Genomic DNA, 15,557 nt, shown 5'->3' on the forward strand with positions numbered 1-15,557 from the left:
GTTTGTGTGTATAAAAATATGCAGACCTAAGTATCACTTTACAAGCAAGGAAGCTTATAGGTTTTATTACCTCTTATTTTAGTATCTTTAGCACTACAGTGTTAAAGGTCACTGACCATGCAGCATGCTGTTGGCTGGCACTGACCATAGCAGCTACCATTATTTAAATGGCAGACACACAGATGCCTGCAGGTTCTTACCTTACCTCCACCTTCCATAGACCTAGATGCTTTTAACCTCAGTGAGAAGCCATGGCACCTTTATTGTGCTAAGTCCCACTATGTCATTTCTCTGCTGAGGCTTTTAAAACCCTTAGAAAGGAAACCTATTCAGAATTTAAAAGATGAAGGGCATGACCTTTCCGTCCCCCTGCCCTCTTTCTGTTGAAGTAACTAATGGAAATTGAAACAGTGAATTATACTGCTAAAATACCATCTTCATGAGTGAAAACAAGTTTCCTTCCCTAACCTCCTTCCAAGAGAAGAAATACCACCAGATATTGTCACAGGGGAAGATTGTCACAGGAGACAATACTATTCCTTGAAAGAAAAAATCGCAACTGACACATTACTGATGACAGGAATTGAAATTCTCCTGTGGGTCCCCAATCCCTATTAAGGCTCACTTGAGTACCTTTCATTCATGCTAAAGAGACAGAACTCATAGGCTTACCCACTACAACAGAGAAGGATCTTGGCTTAAGATCCATCTTGACTTATTAATTAAACATGCATTTTATTTTAAGGTCTTAATCAATGCAAATGATAGTCTGTCTAAAAGTACATTGCTTTTCAAATGTGGAACCAGAATGAAACTTGCCTTAATCTGTCAAAGGATTGATTCAAGCAGTTAGATGCCATTTTCTCATGAAAAATTCGTGTTGCTCAGATCAATTAAAGAAGATTTTCTACTTGACTATGTAGCAAAAAGTAATATTTTTTTGACACAGTCAAGGAGCAATGATTTTTCTTTCTTAATTATATGCTATTTATCACAACATATCCAAGTCCTTTTTTAAGTCCTAAACACTAGCATTAGGCAGGTTGGAAGCCTGTTCTCGGTATCTTTTGCTTCAGCAGAATGTTCCAATATATAGAAACACTGATGGCATAAATATATGCAATATGAAAATATGAGAGACATTGATTGCATTTTAAAATAATGCTTGATTTTTATCTACCACTTATAATAAAATGAAGCCTTTTTACTAGTTTCCTTATACACACAAAAGTAAACTGGCTTCACTTCAACACTGAAAGACTCACAGTTATGAGAAAAAAAGGTTCCTGTAGAATTGTTATAGTCCCTATTACCTCCGATAATTGCAGAATCGCTTCTGATTGCATTAGCTAAGGGCTCTCCCTCATCTATTGGTCCAGAGTAATCTGCAGCAGGAAAAAAAGAAAGTGACAGACAAATAGAAGAAGGGTTTTCAAGAAGTCCTCACATGGTTACAGCTCATGTACAGTATCGTACAGTGGCAGTAGCATGGGTCCGTAAGCATGCAAAGAAGAACAGTGATGTAGATGATACTTTGTAGAGATAAAGAGAAAAAATGTAAACAATTAAAGGAAAAGAGAAAAGCTAGAGAAAAGGAAGTAAGTACACATAAAAGAGAATTATTTTTGAAACTACTCCTGAGATGTTAACTCACGTGGAAAAAAACAAACAAACAAATAAGACAGTTGTGATTCAGGTCATGAGTACTCTAGATTTTGCTTCAGAGATCAGAACAAGTGATAACCATATGCTTACCTGCAAATGAATGAGTTGTTTCACTTGATGTTGAGTCAGCTCCAGTTAAAGTACCACAGTTGGATTCAGTGAAGCGTCCCTTTACAATGATGGGGGCTGAGCTGCTGTGGTGCAGCGCAGCCTTCAAAGGAGCAATGTGGTTGAACTGCACTGAAGAGAGACATCCAATAAACCCCTGAGAGTTTGCCTTCATAGTCTCCTCATCTATATCACTGTTTTCTGTTAATCCAAAGGAACAGAACACAATTAATCATAGTGCAAATGTAAAAAAAAAGAAGTGACAGAAGAATAAATGAATAATTAACCTGGTGACAGAAGAATAAATGAATAATTAGCCTGTGTTCCTCTGAGTATATTTGAGTTACAGGAACATATGTAGATTCACTGAATCACTTTCTTGTCTGTCTTTTCATTAAAGACAGTCAGATACATTCAGCCTTTTTTATTGTTTAACAGATGACAGTTGCTAGTCTGTTGAGGAAAATGCTTTTAACTTACTATAGCAAGTTTCAAACCAAAAAGATTCAAATGTAACTGAAGTATTTAAATTAAAATGCAACACTTTCATTCTGCATAAAGATAAGAATGATGCATGCATTCATGAAAAATACATATTTTATTAGATTTCTTCTCATAAATATGAACATTATTAGATCATATTATTTCAACAGATTCATATATCTACTCCATCCCATCATCATCAAGTCTGTCAAAACAAAGCTCTCTGAAGACCTCAGACCCTGGAAATCCGTCAAGATATTTTCTGTGGAGTTCTAAAAAATGAATGTTGTTCCAATTTACTATACATTTGAAACATGATACCATTATCTTTCCCACTAAGGAAAAAAAACCCACAAACGAAACACCCCAGCCCCCGACTACCTATTTTCTTTTGAGCTGCCTTTCTGAATATATGTACCCTGTCAGAGCTCTCTATTTATTCACCAGGTAATGCTCAGTAATGCACTACTTTGGAGATGGAAAACAGTTTATTTACTTTGACAGTTATAATTTAAACAAAAGCTCTGGAAGTACTAATTATTCAAAGAGGACTCTTAAGGGAAGTAAGTTTTCAACTTCTGTGCTAATTCAATGGGAATTTTGTCTCATTCATTTCCACCTCCTACTTATTCTAAACTCATGAATGAACTTGTGATCTGTACAATGGCTACCATAGCAATTTTAAATACCATTGTACAATGCACTCCACAATACAATTAGGTTAATAGTGAAAACTGGGCTAATGTGTTTTGGTAGAATGTTGCAAAGTAACACAACAGCATTTTCCTCAACTACTCTCTTTTTTTTGCGATGATATACTATTAGATTGATGTCAGCCAAAAGCCCGCTCACCTACACTGGTGGATTACATAAAGTGTCAGATGTTTAACTGCCTTTGTACTTTCTGTATCATACACTGCATCTGATGATTGTCTTACTGCACTGAAGGATCTACTAGACCTGGATCTCTTAAGAAAAAGACACACCTGAGGTGGCAAGAAAAAAATGTCCAAACCCCTTTGTGATAGAATATATATCTATATTTATAAGCAGGATTGAAAACCTCAAGAGTTAAGTGTTTTCTATTATTTTCTAGTTTCCTATAAAAACCATTTCATTAACATTGTATGTGTATAATATGAAAGGAAATCACGTATTGAAAATCCTTAGAGTTCACTTGAGTTATTAATTACAAACTACTGCTGGGATAAAGTAAAATTTTTTATTAGGTCAGGCAATCTTGCTTGTAGAAGTGATAAGATTTAGGGAAGAAAAACCCTTTTCCACTTTAGTGCTTAAGTCAGTGCTAAATTTAGTGCTTAAGTTTAGTGCTTAAGCTGACTGAAAATGACACACACACAAAAAACCACAAGTTGTTTACTGGAGACTGTATTTTGTAGTAAACTGCAGTTATAAATTCTTTATCTTTACAGCGATTCATTTGCTAAGTGTACTCAAATTTTTTCGTCGAAGACAAAATTACTCCACCTATATTGCCTACTTCAAAAAACAAAACAAAACAAAACAAAAAACCACAAAAGCAAAACACAAACTCTATAACCCTCTTTCTTAAATTCTGCTTCAACCATCTTTCCTCTGTGAAGTAGTACTGAAAGTCAGCAGAGGTCCAGCTCCTAGCAGAACAGTTTAAGATCAATCTCTTGAATCAAAAGACTAGCTTTGATCTTTCTGCCTTTATGATGTTGAAGACTTCAAGATTTTTCATATTCCTGGACAATCTTATCTTGTTTCAAAATTAGACAAGTCCATAATATGTTGGGTGAACTATTGACTGATGTGTGACGGGTTGGGCTCAAAGTGTTATAGTAAATGGGGATGCATCAGGCTGGTGGCCAGTCACCAGTGGGGTTCTCCAGGGCTCAATTTTAGGGCCACTGTGCTTTAATGTTTTTATGAATGACCTTGACACAGGAATCAAATGTACATTAAGGAAATTTGCCAATAATTTAATCAGTAATCAATAATGAGGAGGAGCTGTGAACTCCCTGGAGGGTAGAGAGGCCCTACAGAGAGATCTAGATAGACTAGAGAGCTGGGCAATCATCAACCCTATGAAATTTAACAAGAGCAAGTGCCGGATTCTCCACCTTGGATGGGGTAATCCTGGTTATATGTACAAACGAGGGATGAAAGACTGGAGAGCAGCCCCCCAGAAAGAGATCTGGGGGTTTGGGTTGATGGTGAGTTGAATGTGAGTCAACAGTATGCCCTGGCAGCCAAAAGGGCCAACCATGTCCTGCGAACCCTCAAGCACAGCATAGCTAGCCAGTTGAGGCAGGTGATTGCCCCACTCTACACTGCACTGGTGAAGCCTCACCTTGAGTATTGTGTGCATTTTGGGGTGCCTCAATACAAGAAGGACATGAAACTATTAAAGTGTGTCCAGAGGAGGGCGACCAAGATGGTGAAAGGTCTCAAGGTCAAGACTTATGAGGAGCGGCTGAGGTCATTTGATTTGCTTGGCTTGAAGAAGAGGAGGCTGAGAGGTGACCTCATCACAGCCTACAGCTTCCTCAAGGAGGGCAGAGGAGGGAGAGATGCTGATCTTCTGTCTCTGGTAACCAGCAATAGGACACGAGGAAGTGGCAAGAAGCTGTGTCAGGGGAAGTTCAGATTGGACATTAGGAAAAGGTTCTTCACTGAAAGGGTGGTTGGTCACTGGAACAGGCTGCCCATGGAAGTGGCCATGTCACCAAGTCTGTCAGAGTTCAAGGAGCATCTGGACGATGCTCTTAGTCTCATGGTTTAGTGTTAGGTAGTCCTGGGAGGAGCAGGGAGTTGGACTCCATGATCCTTACGGGTCCCTTCCAACTCGAGCTATTATATGATTGTATGTATCTACTCAGTAGAAAAAACTAATGTGTATTTGACTTTCACTGTTAAATTACCAGCTGGAGGTACTAACAATGTGCTTGGAATGGACTGCCACAAAATCTCACAATTATACAACAAACCTGTGTTGGTATGAAAATTTTATGATGGCCAGGCTTTTTGCATTGACAATGCTTATTATAGTTAAAACTAATTACATGTATACACTCACTGATTTTGGTTTAATCATGGTGGGTTTTGGGGGTTTTTTCCACTGTGGATAACATGACCACATAAATGCCGCTATGCTGTTAGTTTGTTGTGGGTTTTTTTTTTTAATATGAAGAAATGCAACATTATTTTACTGACATTTATTTGTGATTCAGATTGAAGTGACCAGGAGGAGATAAATTACCAAAAAATATGTCACTGAGACTCTTCCAGACAATCAGAACTAAACAATAATTATGACTTTTTAAAAAGTATTTAAATATAATTTTCAGTTTCATTGCTTAATACATTTTAAGCTACTTAGCATTTGGTTACCATAACTATGAAAATAGCCAGGACAGTGTTTCTGAGTCTACTACAATGTCAGAAACATTTATTTACCAAAAGTGTTATGTTATTCCTAAAGGTACAGTACGAAAAGTACCTGTACAAAAAGTAGATATATGAATCCTGGAGGTGCACCTGACATACATAGTAATGAAATTCTTCTAAATTAAACCACATACAACTGAATGTGAAGAAAAGATTTCTTCAATCTTCTGGTTTAGGGTAGGTATTATATAAAACATGTAAATAGTTCCTATAAGCTTGGGGGAGCAAGATAAAGTAATATATCATCTAAACTAAATTGCGATGAAAACTTAATTTCTTCTGTGTCACATACCACGGTTCTATGAATTTATTTCTACAAAAAGCCTTTGTTAACACTTTAGCTTACTTAGATTTTTAAAGAATGGCAAACCGTCACTCCTTTACAGGCAGTTTACTGGCTAAATGTTCAAGGACTAAAGAGTTAGAGAGGGAGGCAGTTCATTTCCCAGGTGTTGTTTTGGAACATGGTGCATAATTTCTGTTAAAAATTGCGTTCATTAAAAATAAACAGAGTTGATTTCACTAATGGTGATAATCTGTGTGCCATATAAAATTATAAACATTTAAGATCTATAAATTTAGATATAATCTTTTCCAATAATCCATAGTTTAGTAAACCTATTTATTCTACACTTCGCCCAAGACCACTTGTGGAAGGGTGAAAACAATCAGTCTAACTACAAAATGGTCAGTGTAGCCTTAGTTACTATATATATCATGAACTCCACCAACTCTGTTTTCATATTTTTGTGACAAGAAGTACCAGTAGAGGAGGAATGCACAAATGGACCTTTACTTGATATGAGTATGTAGCAATACCCACTTTAAATCACTTTAGAGGAAAGAGAAATATGCTTTAATTTTTCACCAGCACCACATCTTCCTCTATCGTTGAGTTTTTCCAATGTGATGAATATGAAAATAATAAGATTTTGAGAATTTTAGTTCAGGCTATTTTATTTTAACAAAATTGACAAAATGGTAACTGTAGATTGGTAAATTCTATTTTGATCATTACTACAAAGAAACAGACAGCTTTTGATGAATTATTACCAGAAAAATATTTTGTCGTAGCTTAACTTGTTTTTAAAAAGTAACTCCAACAAAGTTTTTCCTTACATTATCTTATCCCTAACTGTTTACATTGAAATCTAATCACAGAAAGTTTTTCAAATACGGTACATGATTAATAGCATTCTGTGGTCTTTGTGTATGATTTCACAGTAATTTATTTTTTCCTGAGTGGAAAAAAAGTGGTGTTTTATAATGCTTGATTGCAAAATGAGAGAGAAGTATGAAATTATTTTTAATGGAACCCACTTGATAATTTTTCAGGAAGTACTTACCCATGATTATATTTCAACAAGACTGAAGCTTCTGCCTTGATTGTGACAAGTGTCTAATTAAATCCAAGACAACAAATGTCTTTCAATGAGATTAGTGTTATTAATTTTTATGTGCCATGATGATATTTTGATCTATGTTCTAGAAAACCCTGTGGTGTTCCACTTACCTAAAATCTTGCCAAGTGTGAGAGACTTGATTGCATTGAATTCTGTGCCTGAAGACAGAATAAAATTCATTCTTTCATTCTGGTTAACCTGCAGAATGATGCGGTAAAGAACAAAGTAGAATAATGGAAAAATTAGTTAAAGTTTGCAAAAAAAAAGCAGATAAGATCAAGGGTAAAAATAAAAGGACCTGAGGAAAGCATTTGTTAGCTATAGCATAAAAACTAATCAGGAAGTAAGTATCCCACTTAATAAGCCTTTATTTGTCTTATTGATTTGGCTAATGCCTCCTCTTTCATCTATAAGATGAATAAAAATGGCAAACCTTCAAAAACATGAAAAAGGATCTTTTCATTAAAAAAGGCACTCAACACTTAGTTCATAAAGATAAAATATTATACTGTAAATGCTCTGCCCCCCATGGTACCTCTAGAACAACTACAAATTGCCTTCAAACCTTGTACCAATGCATGATTAAGCAAACTCAGCTCTAGCCTCAAAATACTAACTTGTAACGTCCATGTTTTTTAATTTTTAATTAAAAATATCGAAGACTTCTTTACATGTTAATATATCTACTGTTAGCAAATTAAATATTTCTATTTTATCACCAAATTTATACAAAAAATAACAAAAATCTTTACACTAACAGTCACATTCCTTTGATGTAAAATGAACCAAAGAAAATTAGACAAATATGCTTAAATTATTATCTAGATGGTAATACACTTGTACTGTGGTTTGATACATAATTTGAAACAAAACCCAGAATGCAAGACCCAAAAAGAAATTACAGTAGTCATACTTATGTCACAAATTGTGAAAATTTAGCCATCAAAAATTTCTCTGTATTTTCATATAAAATAATAAGGTGATACTGACCTTTTGAAATGGAAAAGATGGACACCAAAGAAATTGTCTTATTTAGACTTTCGCTGTGCATCATGAGTCTGCTAACCTTTATTTACTTGAGACATTAAAACACAGTTTATTTGGGGGTAATTGCCTTGAAGTAACTATTTACTTCGTTTTGCTTTGGATCTTCTACTTTTTTATGATAATCCACATTTTGTTTTGGTTGGGGTTTTTGTTTGTTTGTTTGGTTGGTTGGTTTTTATTTAACAGAATTACCTCTACAAAGATCATTTCCTCCTCTCTGTTAATCTTCACATGTTGCAGTTGTCCATCGGCCATGTTTTTCGTATTAATGCTGAAGACATCAGGATCTTGATGGCTATCTAGCTTGTATCTGATCTGTAAACTTCCTGCAGGGATAAATAGAGCAAAAAGTATAGTACGCTACATACACAACAGGTACTGTTAGATGATATGCAATGTCTCCTGCTTCACAGGTGCATTTGAAGAGCAAAGCAAATTTATTTAAGGAATCAACTATGAGAAATTAACATATGAGAGAAATGAAAGAAGGCAATAGAAAAAGTAATAGCAACGTTAGAAGTAGGATGTAGTTGCAAAGATAGCCATAATATGTCACAAATCGGAATAACGAGTTAAAATTTGTGCAGAAATTTTAGTAAGTACTTTCATAATTCAGATGAGAAAGACTTGGTTAGGTAGCTCCTATCAATGTGATTTATCAATTAAAACTCAGTACTTTACAAGTATTGTTCTTGAATAATGTTTACACTGTGTGGACCTGTAAACCTCTGACCAGTTGACAATTCAGTATGCAGTTAATAATTTCTAGCTCCCTTTCCATTTCTTGTTTTTAAATCCCAGTATACTGTCTGTACATATATAACTCTTTCACAGAAGAACACAGAGGCAATGTGGTTTCCTTGTCAGAGATTCCCGCCTAGCTGTAGATGGACTACAACCTTCTACTCATTCTTTGGAAAGCAAGGCCCAAGTGAGACCCAAGCCAGTCATAAGTAAAATGGGTTCTACCTGACATGGTGGGGGGATACTACAGTTGTTCTATATGTAAATCTGTATCTGGGAAAGCAGAGAACCTTCTTTAAGCACAGAACCACTGTGACTGCAAAGAGTCTTTGATAAACCCAAAGATTCAACTCAGTCTGTGGGGTTTTTTAAGTTATAAAAAAAAAAAAAAGGTAAAAAAAATTTAAAAACATAAAAAATTACCTAGACGGAGAAGAAAGAATGAAAAAGAAAGATCCAAGTAACATTTAATGTTCATTTTAAATGGAAACATCAATTACATTATGTTTGTTTTCACAGGTATATATGTGTATTTTCACAGGTATATAAGTAGCTTATGAAATTAGTTGAATGGAATGACCTCTGATTAATTTGGAAAATAGACAATGCACTTTCAAAAAGGAGTTTATTTCATTATTTGTCATGAGGACGGCAATTAATATGCTGTGTAAGTAGCAGACAGATCAGATACATTTTGAGTTTCATTTCAAAACTTAAAAAAAAATTTCAAAATATTTTACTGCATTTCTAAAGGGTTTCCAGACCTGAGTATTTTTGCCATCATGATAAAAAGCCAAAAGTAGTGAAAGTTGAAATTACAATAGGAAGAACATTTTTCATGTGGAAAGCATTGCTTGGTGCAGCTCAAAAATAAATGTACCATCTAAAGCAACAACAGGACAATGCTTAGTTTGTGATTCAGGTCTGGGAATCAGAGTGAATCTGAGTTGGCAGCTATGACGTTCATTACTGTTTCCAGATGGCCTATTTGAACACTCACCGTTTCTGGTAAGAATGACAGAGAGGTATTCCTTGTAGAAGGAGCTGACATAAAGCAGTAAGCTTGGTGTCCGTGTTGTTCGGAAGGCAAACGTAATTACTTCCTTGCTCAGCGTCATGTCAGCATAGAAAGAAGAAGCATGAGAACTGGAATTTTTAGCTAAGGTGTAGTATTCTTGAAAATTGTATGTCACAGAAGTGCCAGTCCTAAAATAGACAGAGATCTCTGAAACAAAAAGTAATACAGTTTTTAAATATCATGCAAAACAGGACAAAAGCTCTTTTTCTTTTTTTTCTTTCTGCCACAGAATGAAATAAAATGCATTCTTAGCTGCTGTGTTAAAGCTGAAAAAGAAATATAAATGGAAATAGTATTTGGAAGTATAGAGAAAAATAAGACCCAACCTGGGCCAGGGCAAAAGCACAGTTAGACGTGTCTTAAATATCTGCTGCATGAAGAAGTGCTTCTTTTGGCTAGTTTTAAACATGCTTTCTGCTTTTTTCCTGTTTATCTGTGTCTTCAAGCTCAGTATGTCCTGTCCTGTATGTACACTGCTCCTACAGAGAAATGGGTGCAGCAGTTTGAATCCTAACATATTTATTAAACTTGGCCACACCTGGAACACATATGTGGGAAAAGAAAGTGGTCAGGTGGGAGAAAGAAACTGGGCTATGGTCTTCTTATAGATAATCACTGGTAAAGAACTTCTGTATTTCTGTGATATTTCATAGCCATTTTCTGCTAAAAGTAACATGGACTATGCTGTTTTCACACACAACCTCCACACTTCATAAAACGTTCTAGAACTTTCTGTAATCTCACTCAGTATCTTTGACAGAAGGTGGCTGAAAGTTATTATAGGACACCCCACACTTTCAGCAACAGGAGCCACTCTGCTCCTGTAGAATAATAAAAGTGGAGTGTGACCATTAGTCTCTTCTGCTGTTTGCAAGGGAGAAGGAAAGTATCATTCCTCTCTCAGTAGTATTAGCTCCACAGTGACAGATATGGAAAGACTTCACACAAGTCCTTTATTCTTGTGGTGGCAGTGGTGGCCGGACAGATGTTGTGCTCACTAATTTAGAGGAACATGGAGTTACGGCATTTCAGCCAATGAGTACTATGCAGAATGCCTATAATTCATGGAGAAAGCAAGTCATTTTAGCAGATTGGAATTATATGTGGATACCAAAAGTTCTAGGTAACCTTATGTTCTTAAAATTCAAACTTGAAGACTTGTGATCATCTATCAGTATGACACCATCACTAAAGAACTCCTTTAAAATGTCTGAAAACATGGTCTCAGACCTGTTTCCAGTGATGTCACTTTTTTTTTCACAATAAAAAAAAGATTTAAGGTTCTGTTTCTTGATTTGTTTTCAACTTTAGTCTTTGTGTTGAGATTAAGACTTGAAAGACAGAAATACAAAAGTTCATTCATAAAGATATAGTTCCTAGCTTTAATATAGTATAAAAGAATCAAATGACTTGCATAACATTAAAGAAAAGATGCTGATCCTCTCGGGTAATGTGGTTCCTGCTTTAAATACTGTATGTTGAACATATCTCTGGCAGAGAGCGTTTAACAAAACTTACACTTACTGAATTAATTCAGCTGAATGTTTCTCTATGTTAAATAAATCATTTTGCAAGCATTTAAACATATCTTTAACGGGTTGTAAAGATCTTTTTCCGGACTGTGTGGTTCTGTTTTCAATAACTGATAAAGCTAACACGCTTGCCTTTCTTACAGAATGGCCCAGCATAGGCAGAAAAAGTGCAGTCACAGGAGAATCCACTGTATTTCTCTCTACATTTTCCACCATTGTGACACAGGTTACCATAGCTGCTACAGTGTCCAGGACAGCCTGGTTCAACTCCTGGTGTTATCTTTGCTCTCTCTTCCAGGTCAAGGGCCATTCCATTCAACTGTAATGAACGAATGCATCCCAAAAATCCTTTCTGCCTGGATGCTGTCCCACCTGAAATAAATTCATATGAACTTTTATAAATGTAAAAGAATTTTTGTGTAAAAAGCTCTTTTACATGTTTTACAGGCCCTGAACAGTCTACTTTGAATTTCCAAGATACAAACATGTGAAAATACTTATAAATAGCTTTAAAATAATCTGATTTCTTTTTTTTTTTTTTTGTCAAGTAATTACAGCGAATCCTTGAAGCTTTTAATAGGAAACCAGGTTTTTGCACAGTAAGATACCAAGCAATGATGCATACTTCTATTAACTCACAAAGAAGTAACATCCAGAAATTAGGTAGTTTTTGGTTGTTTTTTTTTTCTTTTTTTTTTAGAGAGAAAGGCAAGAGAGGACAATGAGGAGAGGAGAGGAGAGGAGAGGAGAGGAGAGGAGAGGAGAGGAGAAGGAGAGGAGAGGAGAAGGAGAGGAGAGGAGAGAAGAAGAAGAGGAGAGGAGAGGAGAGGAGAGGACAGGACAGGACAGGACAGGAGGAGAGGAGAAAAAGGGTGAAAAAAAATCCAAGAAAGGAAAAGGGAAAAAGAAGCAAGAAAGAAAACAGAAAAAAAAAAAACCTGCCAAGAATTAAAAAAACCCAAACAAACAAACAAACAAAAAAACACGCAAGAAAGAAAATTAAAAAAAAAAAGAAAAAAGGGAAATAAAAGGAAAAAAAGAAAAAAGGTGATGGGAGATTGATAAGCTGTGCAGTTTTACTCTTTCAAGATCCTACCGACTTATCAACTGATTTGTGTGTCTGTCCATCTGTCAGTCTCATGGTATGGATCATGATACCCCACAGTTGGTGTCTGGCCAGACATTTTGTCCCTTACTGGAAGCTGTGTCCATTCTTGAGCAATAGGAAGGTTTATCCCCCTCACTACAGACAATATACCTGACTACCAAGTATATGTGACAAAGATACAGGTCAATCCTAAGGCTGACAACAACTGTTGCTTCATTTGTTTTCACCGTTGTTTATTTTTAGCAGACTTGCTGACAGCTAGCATTTTATTTATTCTGATTGCTTAGCAATGTGTGCAATCTACATATCATCTCTCTTGTCCTTTGTTGCACGGTTTACTCTGATATTTCCTGTCATTTGTTCTCTTTTATAAGTAGATGAAGAAAATAATCCACAATATGTAAGATTACCAGCTATAATTCTCATGCATTTCCAATTAACTTTTGTTTAAATATTTCCATGTGATCATCCTTTTTCATCCCTTTCTGTTTCAAAGTTTGTAAAATTCTTGGTGTAACATGGAAACTCTTGACATAGCTGTTGCTATTTACAGATGTAAGGGCACAAAACCACATAACAATATGAAGATTCAGTGCTATCTCTGTTAAAATGAGCATTTTGTTAGCTTTAGTTCTTCTTCCAGGTTCTTTGGAAGACCAGAGCATATACATCTAAGAATCATAGAATGGTTCAGGTTGGGAGGGACCTTAAAGACCACCTGGGCAGGGAGGGACACCTTCCACTAGACCAGGTTGCTCAAAGTTCCATCCAGCCTGGTCTTTAACACTTCTAGGGACGGGCACCCACAACTTCCCTGAGCAAGCTGTTACAGTGTCTCATCACCCTTATAGTGAAAAATTTCTTCCTAAGAAGTAAAGAATGAGAGTTTTAGCTTGAAGAAATCACAGTCCTAGTACGTTAGTAACTGACTGATGGATGACTATGGCAGGTCCTAGGTATTCAAGGTGAAATTTAAGTAAAGGTTGCCTCTACCGAGATAGTTTTTAGGACAATGTATGTTTCATTTTTCCCTAGATCCTTTCACTGGCTTGAGCAGAGAAGCCTGAGTCTGTACCAGTGGACCATGAGTGAAAGTAGTCAAAGAGTAAGTCTCATTACTCCCTCCACTGAAGGAAATTATATTTAATTGAAGAGATTAAAATGTCTTATAAATAGTTGGGAGTTACAAAAAGTTGCATTATCCAAAGGACCGTTTTAACTTAAACACAAAATAAACTAGACAACATATTGATCCACATAACAGTATTGCAGTTGAAGAAACAGATTACCCAAAAAAATTTGCTGCAGTCATAGCAAACCCTCACAAATTATATTCAGGAAATGCATGACACAAATGATTCAAATGAATCACTATCATTTGTCATGTCACACTTCAAAAACACTGTTTTGAGTGAATAAAATTAAACAAATGCCATTTTTATCAGTTCTGCTCCAAATTATTTCAAAATAATTGTACAAACTCATAAGGGATTTCAGGGTACAGAGTACTATAGTGAATGTTATTTCATTTTGCTTCCAGGATCTTCAAGAATTTTCAGGAAGGGAAGAAAAAAGCACAATACCAGAAGCAAAACAGAATCAGTCTTCTAATACAATTATTCACCTGAACATTATCTGAAGAAAAGAAGCTAAACAGCTTGCTTGTACATAAGGCAAAACAGTTTTTAAATTGTCAGCTCTATACAGGAGATGCATGTATATAAATTTACTAGAATTTTTCAAATTGTTTCACCAAAAAAATCACTCCATTCAATGGTCAATCACTTAATAAAGAATTGCTAGAAAGAGCAACTGTCATTACAGGTTAGTACAGTATTAGATTGTTGGAGAAGGGTTAGGAGAATTAGAGATCAATTAATTGTCAAAATTATTAGAAAACAGTTTAGACTTGATATTACCATAAATGCATGTAGAATTAGACCATTTCTTAGTCTTGCTTCACAGATGAGACCTTGTACATTCCACTTGATCTAATTTCAACTTTTCATATAATAGCAGTTATGTGGTAAGTCAAATCAGAGGCAGCAATATAATTTATTGTAGTATAGTAAACAGAAATCTCCTAATCCTTTCATTAATAGTTCTAGTCTATTACTGTGAATATAAACTAATTTTAAGACTTCTCCTAACTCCATTATAGCGAATATCTTGGCTATCTTCTTTGTTATGGAAGGTTCCTCCATGCTTTTAATTAAAATGTAAAATTCCTCAATGTTTGGTCTAGTCTCCCTCTTCTACCTTTGATGCCTTTTGAGACATAGGTCAGAATTCTGATCCCAGGATACATCCCTCCATTTAATTTTCCTAAGGACTAACAGCTTGTGTAGCTACAGTTTCCAAACACTATTCCCCTTGACCGCACTTCTCCCTAACACACAGCGAATAAAACATATATTCATTTAGTATGATGTCTCTCACAGCAGATCTAGATAAAGATCTGTTTAAAAGTAGGACAAACTTTATATGCTCTTAAACTGTATACCATACACACATACACTCAAAACTTATAAATTCATAATATAGTAATAGTTAAGTAAGAACATTACCATGTACCATAACACAAAGCTCTACGTAGTTCTATGTAATAAATAAACATTAATTTGTAATACCATTTCTGCTTTTCCAGTGTTTTATCTAAATAGATTAATGTCATATTTGCTAAAGTACAAAGGCAGAAATATTGAGGTAATTTTTTTTTCCTTTGAAGCTTTCACAGTTTAGATAGAATCAACTGTAGATCTGGATTTTACCTAGTTGTGTGAAATCATAGTCCCTTTAGAGTTGTTTACAATACTAAGCAAACACAATCTGGCTATTTCATTAAATGTGTTAACAAGGGGCAGAAGAATAGATCACAGATTCATAGACTCATGGAATGGTTTGGGTTGGAAGGGACCTTTAAAGATTATCTAGTCCAACCACCCTGCCATGGG

At 35.4% G+C, this 15,557-nt stretch overlaps 1 protein-coding gene across 3 annotated transcripts in view; it reads right to left on the reverse strand.

Moving 5' to 3' along the window:
• Nucleotides 1–15,557, reverse strand: part of CNTNAP4 (contactin associated protein family member 4) — a 249,043-nt gene that overhangs the window by 9,487 nt on the left and 223,999 nt on the right. For 2 of the 3 annotated variants that reach the window (XM_074570147.1, XM_074570145.1), the window contains 6 exons: nt 11,628–11,867; nt 9,886–10,110; nt 8,334–8,467; nt 7,205–7,292; nt 1,756–1,974; nt 1,314–1,385 (listed from right to left, as the gene is read on the reverse strand). In XM_074570147.1, coding sequence (XP_074426248.1) covers nt 1,314–1,385; nt 1,756–1,974; nt 7,205–7,292; nt 8,334–8,467; nt 9,886–10,110; nt 11,628–11,867 — 978 coding nt within the window. The remainder of the gene's footprint in view (nt 1–1,313; nt 1,386–1,755; nt 1,975–7,204; nt 7,293–8,333; nt 8,468–9,885; nt 10,111–11,627; nt 11,868–15,557) is intronic. The other variant, XM_074570146.1, reaches the window with a different exon arrangement.

This window comes from Larus michahellis, chromosome Z, assembly GCF_964199755.1.
Source record: "Larus michahellis chromosome Z, bLarMic1.1, whole genome shotgun sequence".
NCBI lineage: Eukaryota > Metazoa > Chordata > Aves > Charadriiformes > Laridae > Larus > Larus michahellis.